The sequence below is a fragment of the Canis lupus genome, chromosome 12 (assembly GCF_003254725.2).
Source record: "Canis lupus dingo isolate Sandy chromosome 12, ASM325472v2, whole genome shotgun sequence".
Classification (NCBI taxonomy): domain Eukaryota; kingdom Metazoa; phylum Chordata; class Mammalia; order Carnivora; family Canidae; genus Canis; species Canis lupus.
In genome coordinates, this window is record NC_064254.1 from 44,637,119 (window position 1) to 44,658,154 (window position 21,036).

Here is a 21,036-nt window from a genome sequence, read left to right on the forward strand (position 1 = left end):
AAACAGGATGGCCTGATGAAAGACTGTACAAGTTCCACAGACTGCTATGGAATGGCTGTCTTTTCTTAAAATGGAGAGGATAACCTGAGTGCAATTAATAATGAAAGTCTGAGAATGAATTTGAGAGGGCTTAGAAGTTAAATAGACATATTCCTAGTGACATCTATCTACAGAAACATCTCCATATTAGTTCAAAAGGAAGACAAGGTGAGTACTGGATCTTAGGTAAATAAACTAGCTTAGCTGGTTAACAACATTAATATATTCTGAGGCTGAGAACCTCACCTTTGTGAGCTCATCTTTTCCATATAAGAAATAACACTGGGATTTTCTAAATATCAACAGACATAGTTAAATTTGCAAAACAGTTATCAGGGACACCTGGGTAGCTCAGCGATTGAGCGCCTGCCTTCAGCTCGGGGCATGATCCCAGAGTCCCAGGATCAAGTCCCACAATGGGCTCCCTGCATGAGGCCTGCTTCTCTCTGCCTATGTCTCTGCCTCTCTCTCTCTGTGTCTCTTGTGAATAAGTAAATAAAATCTTAAAAAAAAAAAATAAAAGACCTGAATGATAGATTTTGGAGACATTTTTCATTCTTTGTTAGAAAATTTAGCTGCAAATTTTAATTTAAGTATGATGCAACCTACAGGACTTTCCCCTCTACTATGCTGGATTTCAAAAACTCTGTAAACAATGAGTAAATTGAACAAAATATATGAAATAACTATTTATAAACACTGGACAGCTGGCAGCACAAAACTGATTCCTTAAGAAAAAAATAAACAAGTGAGGTGAGTTCTACAGTTACTTGAAGGTACATAAATTCAGGAATGTTAAGCAGGGAGGGGAAGATCAGAACAGTCTCACTATGTTAAGGTCACAGAGATAAACTTTCAGAAAGACTGAGGCAATCAGAAACACCTATGTAGAAGCAGAGCTCTAAAGATCTGTATGTGGTCTCCCTGACTCTTTGCTGAAATATAAGCCATATCTGCATACTTTGAGCAACTGGAAGCTACTGGCTAGGAAATTCACAGACTTCAGGAAGGGAAAGGAGAGTCTGGAGCTCTAACCAGTTTGAGTGGAAAAAGTCCTCATTGTTTAGTAGGGTCATTCAGTAGAAACCTCAGAAAGGATGTGCCTTAGTACTAGTGTCAAACTGTACTACGAAATGCTACGGGAGACCTCCCCTAACAAGGCATAAGAAAAGCCTTGGAAGGATCAAGGTAGCAAGATCTGCCAGAACAAAGCTCAACACTATAGGAAGAAAACAAAATTCAGACACTCAACAACATAAAAATCTACAATATCCAACACCCAATAAAAAAAATAACTAGACTTACAAGGAAAAGCAGCAGTCAATAGAAAGAGACCCAGAAATGCACACACATTGGGATCAGCAGAATATGTTTTGTTAAGGACTTAACAAGAAAAAAAAAAAAAAAAAAGAACATGAGAGAAGATTCCATAGAGATTTTAAAAAATACCTAAAAGGAGCTTCTAGATTGAAAGAAAAAAGATTCAATGAATTAACAGAATATCAAAGGAAAGAAGAAAAAATCAGTAAATCTGAAGACCTAACAATAAAAACTGAAGCACAAAGAGGAAAATAGCTTTAAAAAATGAAAGAGCCTTAATGACCTATGGCACAAAATTTAACCATCTAACACAACTGTAATTAGAGTCAGAGGGCAGGGGGTTACAGAAATATTTGAAGAATTAGTGGGCAAAACATTTTTTCATTTTGATGGAAACTACAAATTCACAGATCAAAGATGCTCAATTACCTCCAAGTAGGATAAATACAAGAAAAGCATAACAAGATACACCTACATCAAACTGCCACAAAACCAGGCTAAAAAAAATACTATACAGAAACTCAAAATACTAGATAGCTACCACAGTTGACTCTTGAACAGCATGGGTTTGAACTCTGTTATAGTTCCACTTACATGAGGATTTTTTTCTGATACAGTCCAATACTATAAATGTATTTTCTCTTCCTTATGATTTTTTTTAAAGATTTTATTTATTTATTCATGAGAGACAGAGACAGAGACACAGGCAGAGGGAGAAGCAGGCTCCATGCAGGGAGCCCGACGTGGGACTCGATCCCAGTCTCCAGGATCACGCCCTGGGCCAAAGGCAGTGCCAAACCGCTAAGCCATCGGGGCTGCCCCCTTATGATTTTCTTAATAACATTTTCTTTCCTCCAGCTAACTTTAAGAATATGGTATATAATAATATACATAGCATATAAAATATGTGTTTATCAAATCTTTTTGTTATCGTAAGGCTTCCAATCGATGAGAGGTTATTAGTAATTAAATTTTGGGGGGAGTCAAAAGTTACACACAGATTTTTATGCAGGGGGTCAGCATTCCTAGCTCCTATGCTGGACAGTCAACTGTATTTGAAAATTGCTAAAACAGTAGATCTTAAAAGTTCTTATCTCAAGGAAAAAATGTTTTGTTTTGTTTTTTGTACTCGTGATAGTGTTAACTAGATTTGTTATGGTGATCATTTCACAGTGTATCAAATCATTATGTTGTGTGCCTGAAAATAATATGTTATATACCAGCTTTACTTCAAATTAAAAATTAATTTTTTAAAATTCATTTTAAATAAGAAGTTAAAAAAGCCCTCAAATCTATATAAAAGAATACAAAAAAACTGAGAATGATAAATACATGGAAAACATTTTTACATAAATATTAATTTTTATCTCCCTTAAAAAATTATTAAAGTTTGTTTATTTATTTATTTGAGACACATAGAGAGAGGCAGAGACACAGACAGAGGGAGAAGCAGGATCCATGCAGGGCACCTTATGTGGGACTCGATCCCAGCAGCCCAGGATCATGCCCTAAGCCGAAGGCAGACGCTCAACCGCTGAGTACCCAGGTGTCCTTTCCTTAAAAATGTTTTAAATAGACTATTAAAAGCAATAGTAATAATAACAATAGTGATAATAATACATCATGGAGTTTTAGGATATACAGAAAAAAATATCTGACAAAAATAGCAAAAAGGTTGAGGAGGGGAGTTGCTGTTTTTAAGACTCATATAAATATGATATAATGTCATCTGAAAGTAGAATCTATTTAATAAGCTAAAGATGCATAGTACGAATCATAGAGAAACTAAGAAGGAAAATACAACAAAGAGGTATAACTAACAAGCCAAAAGAAGGGATAAAATGGAACACTACAATACTCAATCCAACAGACTGCAGGACAAAAGCAACACAACAAATGGCAAAAGAATAAATAACCATACCAATGAATATATTTTTATTAAGGGTAGAAACATTTCAATTAAAAGTCAGAGATCGTCAGAGTGGATAAAAAAGAAAAACCCAGCTATACACTACCCATGAGAAAATCATTTTAAATATAAAAACAGAGACATGTTAAAGTCAAAGTAGAAAAAGAAATACCTACTGAGCCATGCTTTAGAGATATTGGTCCTGGCTCCAAAGATTCCCCTCGTCCTTTTCTTGTCTTCTGAAATGATCCACCACCCACTCCCAACAAATGATGCAGCAGTGCACTCTCAACCATTTCTTAGTACCTCAGACTGTAACATAGGCAGTTTACTCAACCTAATCTAAGCTCTTTCCAAGATAAGATTTTCCTTTTCTTTTTCTATCAATGTCTTTATTAAGTTATATTATCTTTTCAAATATTGTACATTTTTAAACCAATGAAATTACCTGCCAGTTCTTCATGTTTTGATTCATTCTCATGTTTATCTTCAGTTAGTTCTACATCAATTTGATTACTGAAAAAAAATTACTTAATTCAGAATTAAATGTTAATACATTCCATGCAATCTTTTGTGCATATTTAAAAAAAACTCTAACATTATATTTTTCTTCTCAAGTACTCTTATTCTATCAAAAACTAAGAATTTGGGCACTATAAAGAAAATGTGAAAATAAAGGACCCTCAAAGCCTTATTGTAGCTATCAAATTAATACAAAGAGAAAAATGCCATTAACTTTATACACAAATACACACAGTTTTATACATAAGTGTGTGCATTTACGTGTCTCAGGACCCAGATGTTCTTTCTACACTAAAAATCAGAAATTGACCACAAGCTAGGAGTAACAGTGAAGTCTACGTCAGGCCAGAACCTGACCAGAAAAAAATTTCAGGTTTTTCAGGTTCAGCATTTACATGTTAATAAGCATTTTAATCATGAAATACAGGCTGAATAGGGACCTTAAACTAATAAAAACTCAGAAAGTGACAAAGGCACTTGAGCAAATTTAATTATATTGGGGTTAGTTCATACACTGCTTTCTTGCAAACCGAGGAATCTGCCCTACTTTTTTCAGTCCATTAACCCTGTCTTTAGTGAGATTATCAGCAAATCCATGAAGATATAAAACTATAATAATAGCAGCAAACAGTACTACATATCCAATGGTATTCAGCACTCTGACTAGCCTGTCCAAGAACAGAAATATCAGGAGTTAAGAATACTGCTAAGAAATAAGAAAAAGAGGGGCAACCTGGGTGGTTCAGCGGTTTAGCGCCACCTTCGGCCCAGGGTGTGATCCTGGAGACCCAGGATCGAGTCCCATGTCGGGCTCCCTGCATGGAGCCTGCTTCTCCCTCTGCCTGTGTCTCTACCTCCCCCTCCCCCCACTTTCTCTGACTTTCCTGAATAAATAAAACCTTAAAAAAAAATAAGAAAAAGTTAAGAAATATTATAAAGGGGCCCAAACTTATAGCTAACAAACCTGTGTATACTTCATCTGTGTTGTTACTATTGGGAGAGGCAATTACCCTGAATGTCCCAGCATGTTTTTGTGGGGTACACCAGGAACTCAAGGCACAAACTCCTCTTTCCTAGGTTATTTCCCACAATTGTGTTGCTGTGAGCCACCTTGAGAGATGATGCAGTATCTCCTCCCAGAAAAGAAGTAGGCCTGTTTCCTCTTACATAAAAGCAACAGATTCCCCAAGCTCAGTGATCCTCTCCTATAAGGCAACCCAGTGCCCACGCAGACAGCCTTCATGGACTCTCCGTGGTGCCTCCACAAGCTTTGTGGGGCAGGGTGGGAAGTGAGGCAAATAAACGTGAGACTCAGATAGGCTTCTGTTGTAAGAAATAAGGTCCTTTGTTTCTAACCCAGGAATCCTATGTCTATTGTCAGCATCCATAAAACTGGCAGGGTCACTTGTTAGCTTGCAAGTAGGGTAAAAATCTCAAACCCTCCATAATTCATGACAGTCACTGCACCACTTTATTCATAGTCTCTAAGAAACTAAGCATCCTAAGGAGACCAGGTACTCTAACAACCAGAGGTTATGATTCTCCTCACCCTTAATGTAATTATAGTTTGGTGTTCTTAAAATCTTAAAAGTTGTAATCTGACTTCCATTTATCATTTTAACAGGTCAAAGGTCTACTGTATGTACAGAATACCAGCTCAATTAGTAGGAGACCCAGGATAAATGAGGTTTCCTGATTATCATCAGGGTCAACCATACAAAGGTAGGACAGAGACAAATCTGGTCTTTACTCCTTGTTCCCCTTTCTTTTCTTTTTTTCTCAGAGTTTATAACAGCTACTTGAACTCTCTTATTTATTTTATCTATGTAAAATCACTTAAGAAGTTACTTTCCTAATAAGGTCTTTTTGCCATGTGCCATTAGTCTCAAAAGCATCTTAGGCTGGACATTTCAGGTATCTGGATGCAGAGTGGGGTCTCAAACACAAATCAACAAATTCCATTCAATATATAAGAGAAAGCATGACCAAAATAATGAACAGAGAAAAGAGCTAAAAATAAGATTTACTTTTTGTTTGTTATCATGTTTACCCACTGAAGTCCATGCATACACCAGTCTTCTAAAAATATAGAAAAACATAGAAAGAAATCATTTAATGATTAGTCAATATTGTACATACATTACCTATGTAAAGCTTTAAATTGCGTGGAGTCATTAGAATCCAGTTCCTTATTTAATCTTGAATAATCAATGGAAGATGTTAAGCCTTCCTCAAGCCTGGCAAAAAATTGCTCTTTTTCTTCTTGTTCTTCTAATGTGTCTAATCCCAATCCAAGGACACTATGATTGAGTTCAGAAACTACTATCTCTAAATGAAAAGCACAAATACATTTTATTAATATGAAGAATTTTGATAATATTAATTTTAATGATTTATTTATTAATAGAAAAATTTTTTAAATTTAAAACATACTTTAATCTCTTACCAACCAAGTACAGACTTGTATTCATAATCGGTATGTAAGGTTATAAGGCTTCTCTCAAGATCTAATTCTAAATCTTCTAGGAAGGTATTAATTAAGTGTACATGGTTCAGTAAAGGAGGCTTCAAAATACAAGTTAATTTTTGTAAAAATTTTAATTATGGCATAGTATAATTATAGCATTTAATCTAATCAAGCATAGTAATTGACCTATCAACTCATATCCCTCACATTTCTTACCATTTGTTTCTAAGCTGTCAATACTTAAGATGGAGGTTCCACTGCTCTGAAGAAACTGAATCCTTTCAGCAGAGTCCTCTTCTATTTCTATAATAGGCGGAGAAGGTTTCTTTGTTTTCAGATAGCTTACATTTGTTCCAAGCAGTCCTAAGGATAGGATTTAAGATACAGTTGGATATTTATGTTTAGAAAACTGTTTTGACTATTTACTAACCAGTAATAGTGTTGTACTAACATTTTTTGTTAGCTAATTTTATGGACAGTAGTTACAAAATAAATCTGGTGTATTAAATAAAAATCCATCAGACCTAAAGTTCACAAAAAAAGAACTATAATTCTATTTATTTGCAGTGTATCTTATTAAATAATCTCAAAAAGTTTACATAATGAGATAAAATGTTTTAAATTACTTTGAAGCACAATTATTTAAGACAGTATATCGTACATGTTCTGCCTTATGTAAAGGAAAAGTAGGAAATAACTAGGTGAATTAGAAAAGGAAAACAAATCCAGGTAGGACAGACACAAGGTACACATGGTCAGCAATGGGAGGGGCAGGCCAACATTGGAGGATGCAAAAAGGCCAGTGAGGTTGGATCTAGAGAATGAGGGTGAGTCTAGGTGGAGATAAGTTCAGAGCAGGAGCTGATGGTCCGACTAGGCCAGTACTCACAGCCAGGAGTTTTGCTCTTTATTCCAAAAACATTAGAAAACACTGAAAAGGCTATACAATATTCAAAATTTCTTTATCATAATAGCATACATTTTTTATAAAAAAGTAAAAAATGGAAAAGTTAAATAATTACATTGTAAGATATAAATATTAAGATTAGAAGAATATCACTTTTGCTTAGAAGGAAGTCTTACCAAGAAGTCACAAATTCTGACTTTATTTTCCTAATTAGTGTCCTCTTAGAAAGGACTTAGAATCTATTTCTTTTAAAGATTTTATTTATTCATCAGAGAGAGAGAGAGAGAGAGAGGCAGAGACACAGGCAGAGGGAGAAGCAGGCTCCATGCAGGGAGCCCGATGTGGGACTCGATCCCAGGTCTTCAGGACCATTCCCTGGGCTGAAGGCAGCACTAAACCACTGAGCCACCCGGGCCACCCTAGAATCTATTTTTTATGGTTTTGTGAGAATAACGGTTTTACAGATCAAATAATAACTTCCATGGTCACAGAAAATCAAGAGATGTTATCTAAAGACGTTTCAAATGAAAAACGTAATGCCATGGGTGGGATGCTATTTTGGGGCCTATGGGGGTCTCACATTAGCTCTGAAGTTGGACTCAGGGATGTGACCCACATTGAGTTTATAAGAGACTAATGAACAAAACCAAGACCCAATTTGCTTATTTATAATGAAGATTATAACCAGTAGAAGGATTAGATTGTTTCATCCTCTAGGCAGAACATTTTATCCTTATGGCAATTGAAAGAAAAAATTATAAGGTTGAAGTAGCTCAATGTTGATGTTTAATGCTGTCTAAGATTAGTAATGCATTTCTCTCCACAAAAGGGTGTTTACTTCCCCCTCAGAAGCTTCTATGCTCTTGATGGCAGGAATCATATCTAGTCTATACACTAGTGCCTAGTATGCACAACATAACATGAACTCAGAAATGACTGTGATTGCTATATCCTTGGGTGGAGAAACCCTCTCCTCTGTGTTTGTTTATTTATTTATTTTTAAAGATTTTATTTATTTATTCATGAGAGACAGAGAGAGAGGCAGAGATATAGGAAGAGGGAGAAGCAGGCTCCCTGTGGGGAGTCCAATGTGGGACTCGATCCTGGAACCACTGAGCCACCCAGGCATCCCCTCTCCTCTGTTTAAATGGATATTGTCAAAGCTTGCTTCTTAAATATAATTCTTTGCATCTTTTACTAATCAAATCCACTTTTGATTGACAAATTCTTTCTTAAAAATTAGTCCCTTTAGTCATGTTACATTCAATTGTTAGTCTAGGACCTAGTTTTTCCCTTTGGGATGAGTACATTTTATCTCTTACACATTACTTTCTGGAAAGAGATGTTAATGCTAATGAAGTCTTAAATCTTTGTGAACAATTCCAATTGTACTTTATCATATAATATTATTTTCAAGCACCAACGGCAGGGAGATTCTAAAAAAGAATTCTTTACATGCAAACTTTAGCATTGTTACATGGTTGGGGGATTTATGAAAAAATGAGCTGTATTTTTCAATAAGGTAACTCCTTATTTATAGTTTTAATGACAGAGAAATGACTTTCACTCTAACATTCATTTATTAAATGCATTTATTACTTATTTACTGTTGGGGGCAGGGGAATACAAACAAAAAAAAAGTGTTTCCTGTCCTCACAAAGCTCCCAACCTCAGGAGCAGCCCTACAGGTTATGACTATCAGCACAATATGTAAGTGCTATTGTGGTGTTCTGAAATCAAAACAAAGGAGAAAATAATTATGTTGAGAAGGGAGCTAGAAGAGTTAGGGAAGAAGGATGCAAGCAAAGGCAGTCTAGTGGTGAGAAAGCATGAGCTAATGCACAAAGCTAATGCATAGAGTCAATGATGTTTCCAGGAGATAGGGAATAACGGAGTACGGCTGGGGCACAGGAAGCTGGAAAGGAAGGTCCTAGTCAGATGATGTAGAGCCTTAGCGGTCACATTAAGGAATCTGGGCTCAATTTCATGGGGGAAAAACAAAAGCTATGGGGCACATTTCCCCCTGAGGATATAGAAATCTTCTAAGTTTATAAAATGCTGCTTAGTGATCCATAAATAGTATAAACATAGGTTAACATAGGGTTCCTTATGGATATGCAGTATCATACACAGCAGGTATACCAAAGCAAATACTCCAGAGAGTAGTTTTCCATTTGTAAAGATGCGACTAAGAACAACTCTGGGAAAGGTATACACATAAATCAAACAGGATCAATAATGAGTTCTTTACCATTATGGCAAAAAAAATTATTTTTTTACTACTGTTATTAACAGACTGTGATACCAAAAATCTAAAGATTTGTTAAAATCTTTCTAATGTGATGACATTAATACATTGTCAGAATATTTTATTAAATCACTTTAAATCAATTTACCATTTATACAGGGAAATAGAGAAATATACGTGTATCATTCATCATATTAATTTAGATAAACATAAAATTATCCCAATGTAATATAACCTGATAATGCAGGAACATCATAGATTCTCAATTATATAATATATATTAAAGCAAAGTTATATGAAAATTCAAGCTTCAAAAAGTCATGTTACTACTATTATCTTCTTTATAGATGTATAGTCCAACAACAAAATCCCAAATTGAAAGTCTTGACTGACCCCTTGTGGTCAAATAATTTGGAATAAAAAAATGAGCAATATTTACCACCATCTTCAAAATCATCTTCAGTTATCCACCATGGCACTGCATCTTTCTTTTTCACTTCTCTTTTAGGTTGTCTAGGTGTTTTGCTTGAATTATCAAAAGAATCATCTGAAAGCTATAGATACAAGTTACTGAATTAAAATTTGAGAATCCCAGATTCATTACTAAAAATGCTTCTCTTAGTTCTTTCACAGTTCAGTTATCACGTACATAAACAAAATTCTCAGCAACAATAAATTTGCTTTTAAACATATGTAGCTAAAATAACTTAAAAATCAAGCATATATCTCTGAACATCAATTTCATATCCAGAGTTAAATAAGTAAACTAACCAGGGAGAAAACATCAATGATAACAACAAAGAAATAAAGAAAACTTATCAAGAAACTTGATCAAGAAGGGGAAAAAAATGAAGTATGTGAAAGTATACCCATTCTCTAGGGTATATGAATAAATAAAAATTGCACAAAATTACCCAGCATCATTCTCAAAGAGCACAAAATTCTAAGACCAGATGAATTGAGTTTGCCAGAAAAATCAGCATTTTGTCACAATGACTAAGAAACTTTAATAAAATTTTATTTATTTTTCTATTCTTCAGGTCCAAATTTTACCACAATCCTAAAAAATCCCCTACTCTAATCCTAACTCCACCCACAGCCATTGCCACCACTCTGTCAGTAACCTGGCCTCTCTCTTCACTGAGAAAAGAAAGCTCTCAGGCAAAAACCAGTCTCCTTTCCCTTATTCCACCATTACACTCATCTGTGAAGGCACTGCTTTCCTTTTTCAGAAAAGAAATGGTTTCCACACCAAGGAGAACTTGCAGAGGGGTCAGTCACTTCCCACCGTTCTAGGTTCTCACTTCCTTGCTCATTCCACATGATCTCTATATCTTCACTCCCCTTTCAGACTCCCCTGCCTCCTTCCCTCAGGTTATAAACCTGCCCCTTGCTGTAACCTCAGGGCCTCGTACAACTGTGGAATGGAAGAATGAACATTCAAGTGTACTCCACTTTTTTTTTTTTTTAAAAGCAAAGTAAAACAAAACAAAAAAGAATAAGTTACTTATTCCCACCTCTCCTTTATTCTACCTATCACTTTCTTCTACATACCAATTTCTTGAGTTTACTCCTCAACTCTTGAAAAGCTGGTTCCCATCCCAAAACAGCTCTTGCCCAGGTTCCAAAGGCCTCCTGGATGCCACAAATAAAAGACCATGCTGGTCATCTTCCCTGATTACATCACGGAATTTGATACTGGTGACTGACTCTTCCAAAAACTCTCTATCCTTGATGTCACAACCTCACTTCCTCCAAATTATACTTCACTTCTGGGACTTTTCCCACCCGTCTATTTCAATAGGTCTTGGCTCTTTTGCACATTTCTTTACACTAGACTTCCCCAGGACTCTGTCCTTGTTCTTTTTATCCTCACTCTACACGTTTCCTGGAGAAGAAACCAACATTTATTCCATGCCTGCTGTGTATTAGGATCTATCCCCAGATTATCTCAATCTCTAAGCATTCAATCAAGATTTATTGATGGGGGTAAGCTCAGAGAAGTTAAGCAACTTGCCCCAGTTGCTACTGTTAGTAAGTATTACAGACCTAGGATTCAAACAGGTCTGATAACACTTGTCCACTTTCCACTGTAGTATGTAGTCCCCCAACTGGGACAATGTCACCAGGATACCCTTTTAAACTTCCAAGATGACTGCACAAATTTCCACCTGCCAACCAAAGAACTCTACTGCAATGACTTAAAATAATCCCGATTTTAAAATGTTCAAAAAGAACATCAGACAGGAGGAGGGGAAGAGGGGAGGAAAAGTATTCTTCCTTTTTTTAAAAAAGTATTTATTTATTTATTCACTCATTCATTCATTCATTCATTTGTTTATTTATTTATTTATTTATTTATTTATGACACACCGAGAGAGGCAGAGACAGAGGCAGAGGGAGAAGCAGGCTCCATGCAGGGAGACCAATGTGGGACCTGACCCCAGGACCCCAGGATCATGCCCTGAGCCAAACGCACTGCTCAACCACTGAGCCACCCGTGTTCTGGGAAACTATTCTTTAACTAAATTTTAGTTTCATCACTTTCCACTCAGTCTCTGAACTTGGTCAACACCTTGAAATGTTCCATTTCTCTCTCCTCCCTATATCTCACTGTTCACCAAATTCTGACAATCTGCCTCAGACTCAGTCTATTTCTCTTAAGCCCCATGGCCAAGAGTGTGGAAGGAGTATAGGTTTTGGAGGCCAGACAAATCTGAGTTCGAATTCTAATTTCAATTTGCTGTTGCTTCAGAAAAATTATCCTTTTTTCAGTTTATTCAATCTGTTAAAAAAGTCATAGTACCACTGACCTTGCAAGCTTGTGACAAAGATCAGAAAATGAAATGCAGGGTGCTCACCCTACTATCTAATACATTGTAGGTATTCTCCCTTTTGATAATCATCCACACTGCTTTCCAGATTCTTACTATTAAAAACAAAACACAAAAGCTGGTACCCAGAAAATAACCGTGCTGGTGAGCATATGGAGAAACTGGAATCCTAATATACTAATTATATTCCTCAAAAGGTTAAACAAAGTTACCATATGACTCACCATACCAACTACCAGGTATACATATAACAGAAATTAAAACATACAACCTCACAAAAACTTGTACATGACTTTTCATAGAAGCATTATTTATAAATGCCAAAAAGTGGAAAGAACTCAAATGTTCATCAACTGATATGTGGATAAACAAAATGTGGTAAACCCATACAATGGAACGTTATTCAGCTATAAAAAGCAACGAAGTACTGACAGATGCTACCACATGGATGCACCTTGTTTCAGCCAAGGTTGAGTGGAAGAAACCAGTCACAAAAGACAACATATTATTTAATTCTATGTCTATGAAATGTCTGTAATCAGAATATATTCAGAGACAGAGAGTAGATTAGTGGCCCCCAAGGCTGGAGAAAGGGGTAACTGGTAATGGATACATGGTTTCTTTTGAGGATGACAAAAATGTTCTAAACGTGATTGTGGTAATAGCTTCATTGCCGTGAAAAAACTAAAAACCACTGAATTGTACACTTCACTTTTTCTTAGTAGGCTCCAAGCTGGGCTTTCCTCCCCAGCGCTATTCCAATATGGGGCTTGAACTCACGAACCTGAGATCAAGATCTGAACTGAGATCAAAACTTGGACACTTAACCAACTAAGCCACCCAGGTACCCTGGAATTGTACACTTTCAACAAGTGAATCGTATGGTATATGACAACTCAAGAGAGCTATTAAAAAAAAAGGGTGGTCCCACCAACCTCCATAAATTGAATAAATGAATAAATTCTTTGAACAATAATTTAACAAAATGATTAAAAAAGTTAACATGGCTCTAAAATCATGGTTTTCATTATTAAAAAAAAACAAACGAGATGCTGCTTACCCAAATCTCTAACATGAGATAAATGTTTTTATGAGTTGAGGCTAAATATGAGAGGAAGAGTGGGAGGGATAGAGGGTGTTTAAGGGGTGGTAAATGAGGGGCAGAAGGAAAAAAATTGGTTTGTACTGCTTTTTATCTTTTACAGTGAAAATACTTCCTATTAAGTTTAATTTTCAAAATAAAATTTCATATTTGAAAGTAAAAAATCAGTTTTCAAATGGGAAGTGAGATTCTTAACCTGAGTGTCTGTTACATTCAGATAATCATTAGATGCTTTTTTAAACCCTTACAACAATCTACAAACAATGCCTACTTTGTAGGCATTATTTTTCCTGTTACTGAAACTGTAGTTTTCTACTACATCATATATCTAGCTCCCTTTATGAACAATTATACAATATTAGTATAATTGCTTAAAATGTGGCTTTCCTGAATGCTCTACAAGGCCTATTTATATAAACACATAGGATATAGTGCAACCCTCTAATTTACTCATTCAGCAAATATATATTAAACATCTATTAGGTACTTCAGGTATAGCAGTGAACATGTAGCTGCCACATCACAAATCATACATTCTTACAATGGGAGGCAGAAAACAGACACAAGTAAAATCATGAATGGTGCCAAGTGCTACACAGAGAATTAAATATATGACACACAAGGAAGTAACTTGCTGGTTACTTTTTTACTGGATAAATAGAAAAAATATATATAAAAACCTCTCTGTGGTAGTGATATTTAAGATGGGATCTTTAACAACCAGGTAAAGGATAGGGAAACAAAATTATTGGCAGAGGGACCAGTTCCCGAAAAGCTCCTAATGTGAAAGGATCTTGGCATGTCTAAGGGAGAAAAAAGGCCATCGCAGCATAAGTAGATAAGGGGGAAGAGAGATATAAAATGAATGAGGACAACATGAGCAAAAATCAGCCAGGGCTTTATAAACCATAGGAAGGAGTTTGAATTTTATTCCATTGGTGACAGGAAGCCAACAGTGTTTTACAAAGGAGAGGAACAATCTGATTTATGTTACAGATCACGCTGGTGGCAGTGGGGTGAAGGAATTGGACTGGGGGAGGGGGCAGTATGTGGGAACTGTTATAGTAGCACAGGAGAGAAGACAGTGCTCCAGACTAGGTTGGAGGTAGTGAACAGGAAAATAACTAGGAAGGTGACAGGTAGATTCTGGAGGAAAAGCTGACAGAGCTTGGTGATGCACTTGTGAAACTGAAAACAGGAAACTTCATTTAAAATACAGTTGGGAGGTCTGAAGGGGGAGCTCTCACACCCTATCGACTTGTCATCAATTACAGACTCCAGATGGCAAGTGATTCGGAGCATTTTCTCATGTGCTTGTTGGCCATGTCTATGTCTTCCTCTGTGAGATTTCTGTTCATGTCTTTTGCCCATTTCATGATTAGATTGTTTCTTTGCTGTTGAGTTTAATAAGTTCTTTATAGATCTTGGATACTAGCCCTTTATCTGATAGGTCATTTGCAAATATCTTCTCCCATTCTGTAGGTTGTCTTTTAGTTTTGTTGACTGTTTCTTTTGCTGTGCAGAAGCTTTTTATCTGATGAAGTCCCAATAGTTCATTTTTGCTTTTGTTTCCCTTGCTTCATAGATGTATCTTGCAAGAAGTTGCTGTGGCCAAATTCAAAAAGGGTGTTGCCTGTGTTCTCCTCTAGGATTTTGGTGGATTCATTTAGATCTTACATCCATTTTGAGTTTATCTTTGTGTATGATGTAAGAGAATGGTCTAGTTTCATTCTTCTACACGTGGCTGTCCAATTTTCCCAGTACCATTTATTGAAGAGACTGTCCTTTTTCCAGGGGATAGTCTTTCCTACTTTGTCGAATATTAGTTGACCATAGAGTTGAGGGACCATTTCTGGGTTCTCTATTCTGTTTCATTGATCTATGTGTCTGTTTTTGTGTCAGTACCACACTGTCTTGATGATCACAGCTTTGTAGTACAACTTGAAATCTGGTATTGTGATGTCCTGGCTCTGGTTTTCTTTTTCAGTATTCTCCTGGCTATTCAGGGTCCTTTGTGATTCCACACAAATCTTAAGACGATTTGTTTCAACTCTTTGAAGAAAGTCCATGGTATTTTGATAGGGATTGCACCGAGTGTGTAAATTGCCCTGGGTAGCATTGACATTTTCACGATATTAATTCTTCCAATCCATGAGCATGGAATATTTTTCCATCTCTTTGTGTCTTCCTCAATTTCTTTCAGAAGTGTTCACCTCACATCAGTGAGAATGGTGAAAATTAACAAGACAGGAAACAACACATGTTGGAGAGGATGTGGTGTCCCCCTTTGCACTGCTGGTGGGAATGTGAACTGGTACAGCCACTCTGAAAAACAGTGTGGAGGTTCCTCAAAGAGTTAAAAATAGAACTACCGTATGACCCAGCAATTGCACTGCTGGGGATTTACCCCAAAGATACAGATGCAGTGAAAAGGCAGGACACCTGCACCCCAATGTTTATAAGCAGCAATGTCCACAACAGCCAAACTGTGGAAAGAGCCTTGGTGTCCATAGGAAGATGAATGGATAAAGAAGATGTGGTCTATGTATACAATGGAATATTACTCAGCCATTAGAAACGACAAATACCCACCATTTGCTTCAACGTAGATAGAACTGGAGGGTATTATGCTGAGTGAAGTAAGTCAATTGGAAAAGGACAAACATTATACGGTCTCATTCATTTGGGGAATATAAAAAAATAGTGAAAGGGAATAAAGAGGAAAGGAGAGAAAAGGAGTGGGAAATATCAGAGAGGGTGATAGAAGATGAGAGACTCCTAACTCTAGGAAAAAAACAAGGGGCAGTGGAAGGGGAGGTGGGTGGGGGAATGGGGTGACTGGGTGACGGGCACTGAGGGGGGCACTTAATGGGATGAGCGCTGGGTATTATGCTATATGTTGGCAAATGGAACTCCAATAAAAAAATATACAAAAAAAATTACAGACTCCAACAAAGTAGTGTTTCTTGCATTTTTCAATAGGAGGAAGCCTACTTTACTACCCCAACAGGAGGAAGGAAAGTTTTTCTTCATGCCCAGCAAAACAGCTCTGTCAATGAGAAGCCATCATTGACACTACTACCCCTGAACTCTTGCTTTCCTCCAATAGACTTTCATTGAAAGCAGCCCCTCCCAACTTCCTCCTTTTCTCTATGAAGTTATGTTCCTCTCCTTTGATCTCAGGTCTTGCCTAGGGTTTTGCCATAGCTTGCAAGTCCAAATTGCAAGTCTTCTGCCATTCCCAAACAAATGGTAAAACAACTGGCTGCTTTATTTTTGAGGTCAACATTACTTGGTGATCAGAAGTGGGATCCAGAGAAGACTCCAACAACTCTGAGGCCAGTAAACAAACAGGTTCAGTGAATTCAGTGAATTCATAGTTTTCTCCCAGACCCTGGAGTTTGAGAGTTAGTCTCTCCTGGATCCAAGCTCTGCTCTCTTTGCACTTTGAGCTCTCTGGCTTTACTCAGGATCTGTTTAAAAGCTTTATTATTTCTATTTTTGTGAACACTTTGTCCCTTCTGGTGAGTATTCATGTGTTTTTCTGAACTTCTGGATTGACTAATGGAATCCTAATCCTCAAACTTTCTCAGGACAGCCTTCTTCTTGAGACCCTGATGGACTTTATGTCTAAAAACTATGATCCCTCCTCAAGCACACTGCTAATGAAATAGACCAACTTAGCTAAATTTAGAATTTCAATGACTATCATTGGGGACCTTTTGATCTCCTCAAGCTTCCTTCTTTCAAAACCAAACTAGAAGACCACAGCTCTAAAATTAAACAAATTGAATGGAATGCCTGTTTTGATTGGTACCTGGAGGCTTCCAAACATAGTCAGGACTCTAAAACTGTCTCTTTGCAAAATGCCATTTCTAAATCAACTGAAGCTACTAAATAACTGAGAGAAGTCAAAAGGGCTTCTGAGTCCCCTCTCTGTTCCGATGGATTCTTCATCTCCACACTCACAGCAGCAGTCAGCATGTGCTCAGGCCACTGCTCTGCTGCCATCTTTCTACTTCCGTGCAGCGCTATCCTCAGCCCCTTCAGACCCTTCCTCATTCTACTCTTCTTTCTGAATTTCTATTTTACTCCGAACCTCTCCCAGCTCTCTTTCTCTGAACCTATCAGAACCCAACCCCTTTAAAATCAAGCCCTCTAAGGATCTAACTGCTAAACTAGTTTCTTATGTTCCCTGGACTAAAGCTGAACTACAGGCTACAGTCAAAAACTTTCCCAAAGTTACTGAGGATCCTCATAGATTTGTTGAGGAATTTAACACAGGTATTCAAACTTATTGACTAGGTTTCTCAGATTTATATTAATTAGTTCACATGCTGGTTGGGGAGTGCCGGGCTTAACATTGGATGAAACTGGTTTGATAGAAAAATCCTGAAAGAGATTCAGAAAAACAGATCTCTGACTTCTGGCAGGAGGCTGAACATTCACTAGAAGTCTTCACAGAGCAATTACAAAAGCTGTACCTAAGCCTGATGATTAGAACATCATCAGGCTTGCACACAAAAACCTGATGAACCTGGTTATGATTATTACAATTGACTTCAGATTATTTTTAAGGAAAATTTTAGACGTCGAGTCCACTCAAGTAGCTTTTAATTCTGTGTTCATTAACTGGCTAAACTGGATCTTTCCCTTCAAGTTAAAAGGACCAGGATGGAATGGGCAACTATGTCTGCCCCAGATTTAGTTAATTTAGCGAACCAGCTTGCCTACATCCTAGATGATTTGACTAAAAGTAAGACCACTAAAATCCTTAATTTTCATCTCTAACAAATGGAGGCCCCTAAACAAACCCCAAACTCACCTGATGATCTGTCATGATTGCAAAAAACCAGACTCTGGAAAAAAGACTGTTACAAACTTAAGCACTCCAAATGCCATCAAGTCCTTCAACTAATCTTTCCAATGTTTTCCTAATCCTCAGTAACTGGGCTCTGAGGAACTACAGGGGCTTGTCACAATTCTTTCTCTCAATTGGTTTAGAGAAACAACCCTCTGTCATGGTCCAAAGGGATGTTGCTTCAAATGATAATCTATAAAACTGACATGAGATGCCCAACAATTGGCCCCAGAGAAAGAAAAACAATAATGGAAATCTAAAAATTGTTGGTTTGATAAAAATAGAGAACTCTGGCTTGAGCCAAATAACAATCCAGTACTGCCAGAGTCTCAAAAATCTCATTACTAACCACTGCGCATGCATTAATTATTGCTCTACTGATAAGACAGCCTTTATGAATTAATTCTGGTAGAGAAATATTAAAAAGCCCATAAAAATTGCCTACTTTGCTTGCCCCACCTGTCCAAAATACAAACCTAAGAAACCCATCCACACCAGCCCCTGGCATTTTAAATTGCCCCATGGACCGCTCAAAGTTTGGCAAATGGATTTTATTCAGCTCCCCCTGTCTCATGGATATAATATGTTTTGGTCATTGTCTGTTTTCTCACTGATCTGAAGCTTTCCCCTGCAGATAGGGTATGGCCTCTTCTGTAGCTAAAATCCTATTAGAAAAAAAAATTATTCCTACCTGTGGAAGCCTTCTCAAGCTTCACAGTGATCAGGGAATGGTCAAGTTCATCAATAAACCTATGCTGTTTGGTACTACAGCATTATCCCGGTGCTTACCAACTCCAATCCTCAGGCATTAATGGCCCAATCAACACATTAATAGCACCATTAAGACTCAATTGGCAAAATCTGTGAAGATACTTCAACTAACCTAGCCAAAAGCACTACAATTAGGTCCTGCTAGTATATGTGCTGCCCACGCAAGCACATAATAGGATCCTTCCAAATCTGAGATCCACCCCTTTTGTAACTCATTAATTCTCACACCATTTGAGATAGTCACAGGGCACCTGATGCACCTGGCTCCTGCCTTGTCTGACCCACAGCTGATAAAAAGAGATCCACTTCAATATTGTAAAGGCCTAATTGCTTTTGTTGAGAATAACCATGCTTTAGTAGAACTAGCTTCACAGCACATTTTCAGGAGACAAAGGCCTTAAGTGTCACGCTGCAACCGAGAAATTTTTGTCTACTGCAAAAGACATCTCAAAAAGTTCTCTCTTCAACCTTGTTGGAGGTGCCCTATTAGGTACTATTTACCAACCCTTGTGTCACCAAATTTCAAGAAACGAACTCCTGGATTCACATGTCACATCTAAAGAGAGCACTAAACCCAGACTGGACCTGTAAATCAACTGGTGATCTGAAAGTAAAGTTTCCAGGAATTAAAGCAGACATCTGATAAAGACAACTTTCACAAAATGACTGGACCAGGCTTTATTTTTTGCCTCTCTTCCATGGATAGATAATGCTTACCCACATTTCCCAACTCCAGCAAAAGGGGGAACTTCTCTGATTATGGGATGTGGCACCAGAAACCTCAATCTGCCCACAGCAACAGTGATCCCTTAGCTCACCTACAAGTCATTTTGCTGGAAGCCCAATTGCCACTACATGCCTAAAGTGTTCCCCAGATCCATTTTATAAAGTTAGAACTTAAATCCATACATACATATTCCCTGCCTCAATTTAACCCAACCCTAGGCAGGAGAAACAAGATCTCTTGAATACATATGTAAAACACGCTGGGGAACAGCCAATGTAAGTTAGGCCACTTGTAAGCTGGCTGTCATACCCATATATTCAGGAAAACTTTCAATATGTGATAACATGGTATTTGAGTCTTGGTTGAATAATGTTAATGCCTCTATACTGACAAATGGGTCCATAAATGCTAATACTTATGAGGGAGCCCTATGTGCAGCTACTGGCTACTTTTCTAACTGTGGAGGTTTTGGTAATGGCCCCTAGGCTTGGGCAATTAATTGCCTTGACTGCTGATGGATAAAAGAACAATGTGCTCCTGCTGTATTCACTGTTCTATTTTTGGTTCACAACAAATTAGCAGCTTCCTATCGGTCTACGTCACTAAACCTTCATGGTCATCTGAAATGAGAACTTCCAGGAGGCATGAAATTCCAGGTTTGCCTCCATAGAGAGAACCTTTCTCCCTGCAGAGTAAGTCTAACAGACACAATCAGAAAATTTTCCCTAAAATTAAGAGAGCTGGTCAATTCTACAGCCAAAACAATAGTAACCCAACAATGATTATTCAACTCGTTGGCTAAAGTAGTTTTGAACAATCACATAGCTCTGTATTACTTACCTGCTGAGCAAGGAGGCATATGTGTGATAGCAGACACCACTTACTACACATGGATAAACTTTTCTGGAAAAATAGAAACTCAATTGCACAAAGTTAGGGGATAAGCACATTGACTACTGAATTTGATAAGCACATGACTAATGCTGAATTTCACATGATTCTCGCTGGTCTTTTGTTCAGATGGCTTTCTTCAGACCTAGGGTCATGGTTCAGAACCATCATACATTTTGGAATTGTCATGTTCCTTTTAGTTATGTTTTGTATAATAATTTTTAAGTTTTGCATCAGTTGCTTGTCAAACTTTGTAGAAACTATGTACCCAATAAGGTGATGCTAGCTCACCACTTCAAGATGATCTCTTACGCATATGACTTCAAAAAGATATAGACTTTGTATGGGAAATGCCTGAGAGTTTTCCTTCCTAAGGACCTTCCTCGTTATTCAAATATGGTCCAAAATGGGTTCTAACTGCTATACACTTTCTGGCGT

At 37.3% G+C, this 21,036-nt stretch overlaps 1 protein-coding gene and 1 long non-coding RNA gene across 10 annotated transcripts in view; one reads left to right on the plus strand and one right to left on the minus strand.

Moving 5' to 3' along the window:
* The window catches only part of CEP162 (centrosomal protein 162), a 91,388-nt gene that overhangs the window by 68,380 nt on the left and 1,972 nt on the right, over positions 1–21,036 (minus strand). For 5 of the 9 annotated variants that reach the window (XM_035698130.2, XM_035698127.2, XM_035698129.2 and 2 more), the window contains exons 3-7: positions 20,548–20,610; positions 9,852–9,966; positions 6,474–6,620; positions 5,935–6,118; positions 3,717–3,784 (exon numbers count right to left, since the gene is read on the minus strand). In XM_035698130.2, the coding sequence (XP_035554023.2) occupies positions 3,717–3,784; positions 5,935–6,118; positions 6,474–6,620; positions 9,852–9,966; positions 20,548–20,610 (577 nt within the window). The remainder of the gene's footprint in view (positions 1–3,716; positions 3,785–5,934; positions 6,119–6,473; positions 6,621–9,851; positions 9,967–20,547; positions 20,611–21,036) is intronic. The other 4 variants (XM_025444449.3, XM_025444452.3, XM_049092327.1 and 1 more) reach the window with 1 other exon arrangement.
* LOC112658356 (uncharacterized) lies at positions 8,469–13,261 on the plus strand. Its single transcript, XR_003135645.3, has 2 exons — positions 8,469–8,686; positions 12,969–13,261. It is a non-coding gene; the product is annotated as an uncharacterized LOC112658356 (long non-coding RNA).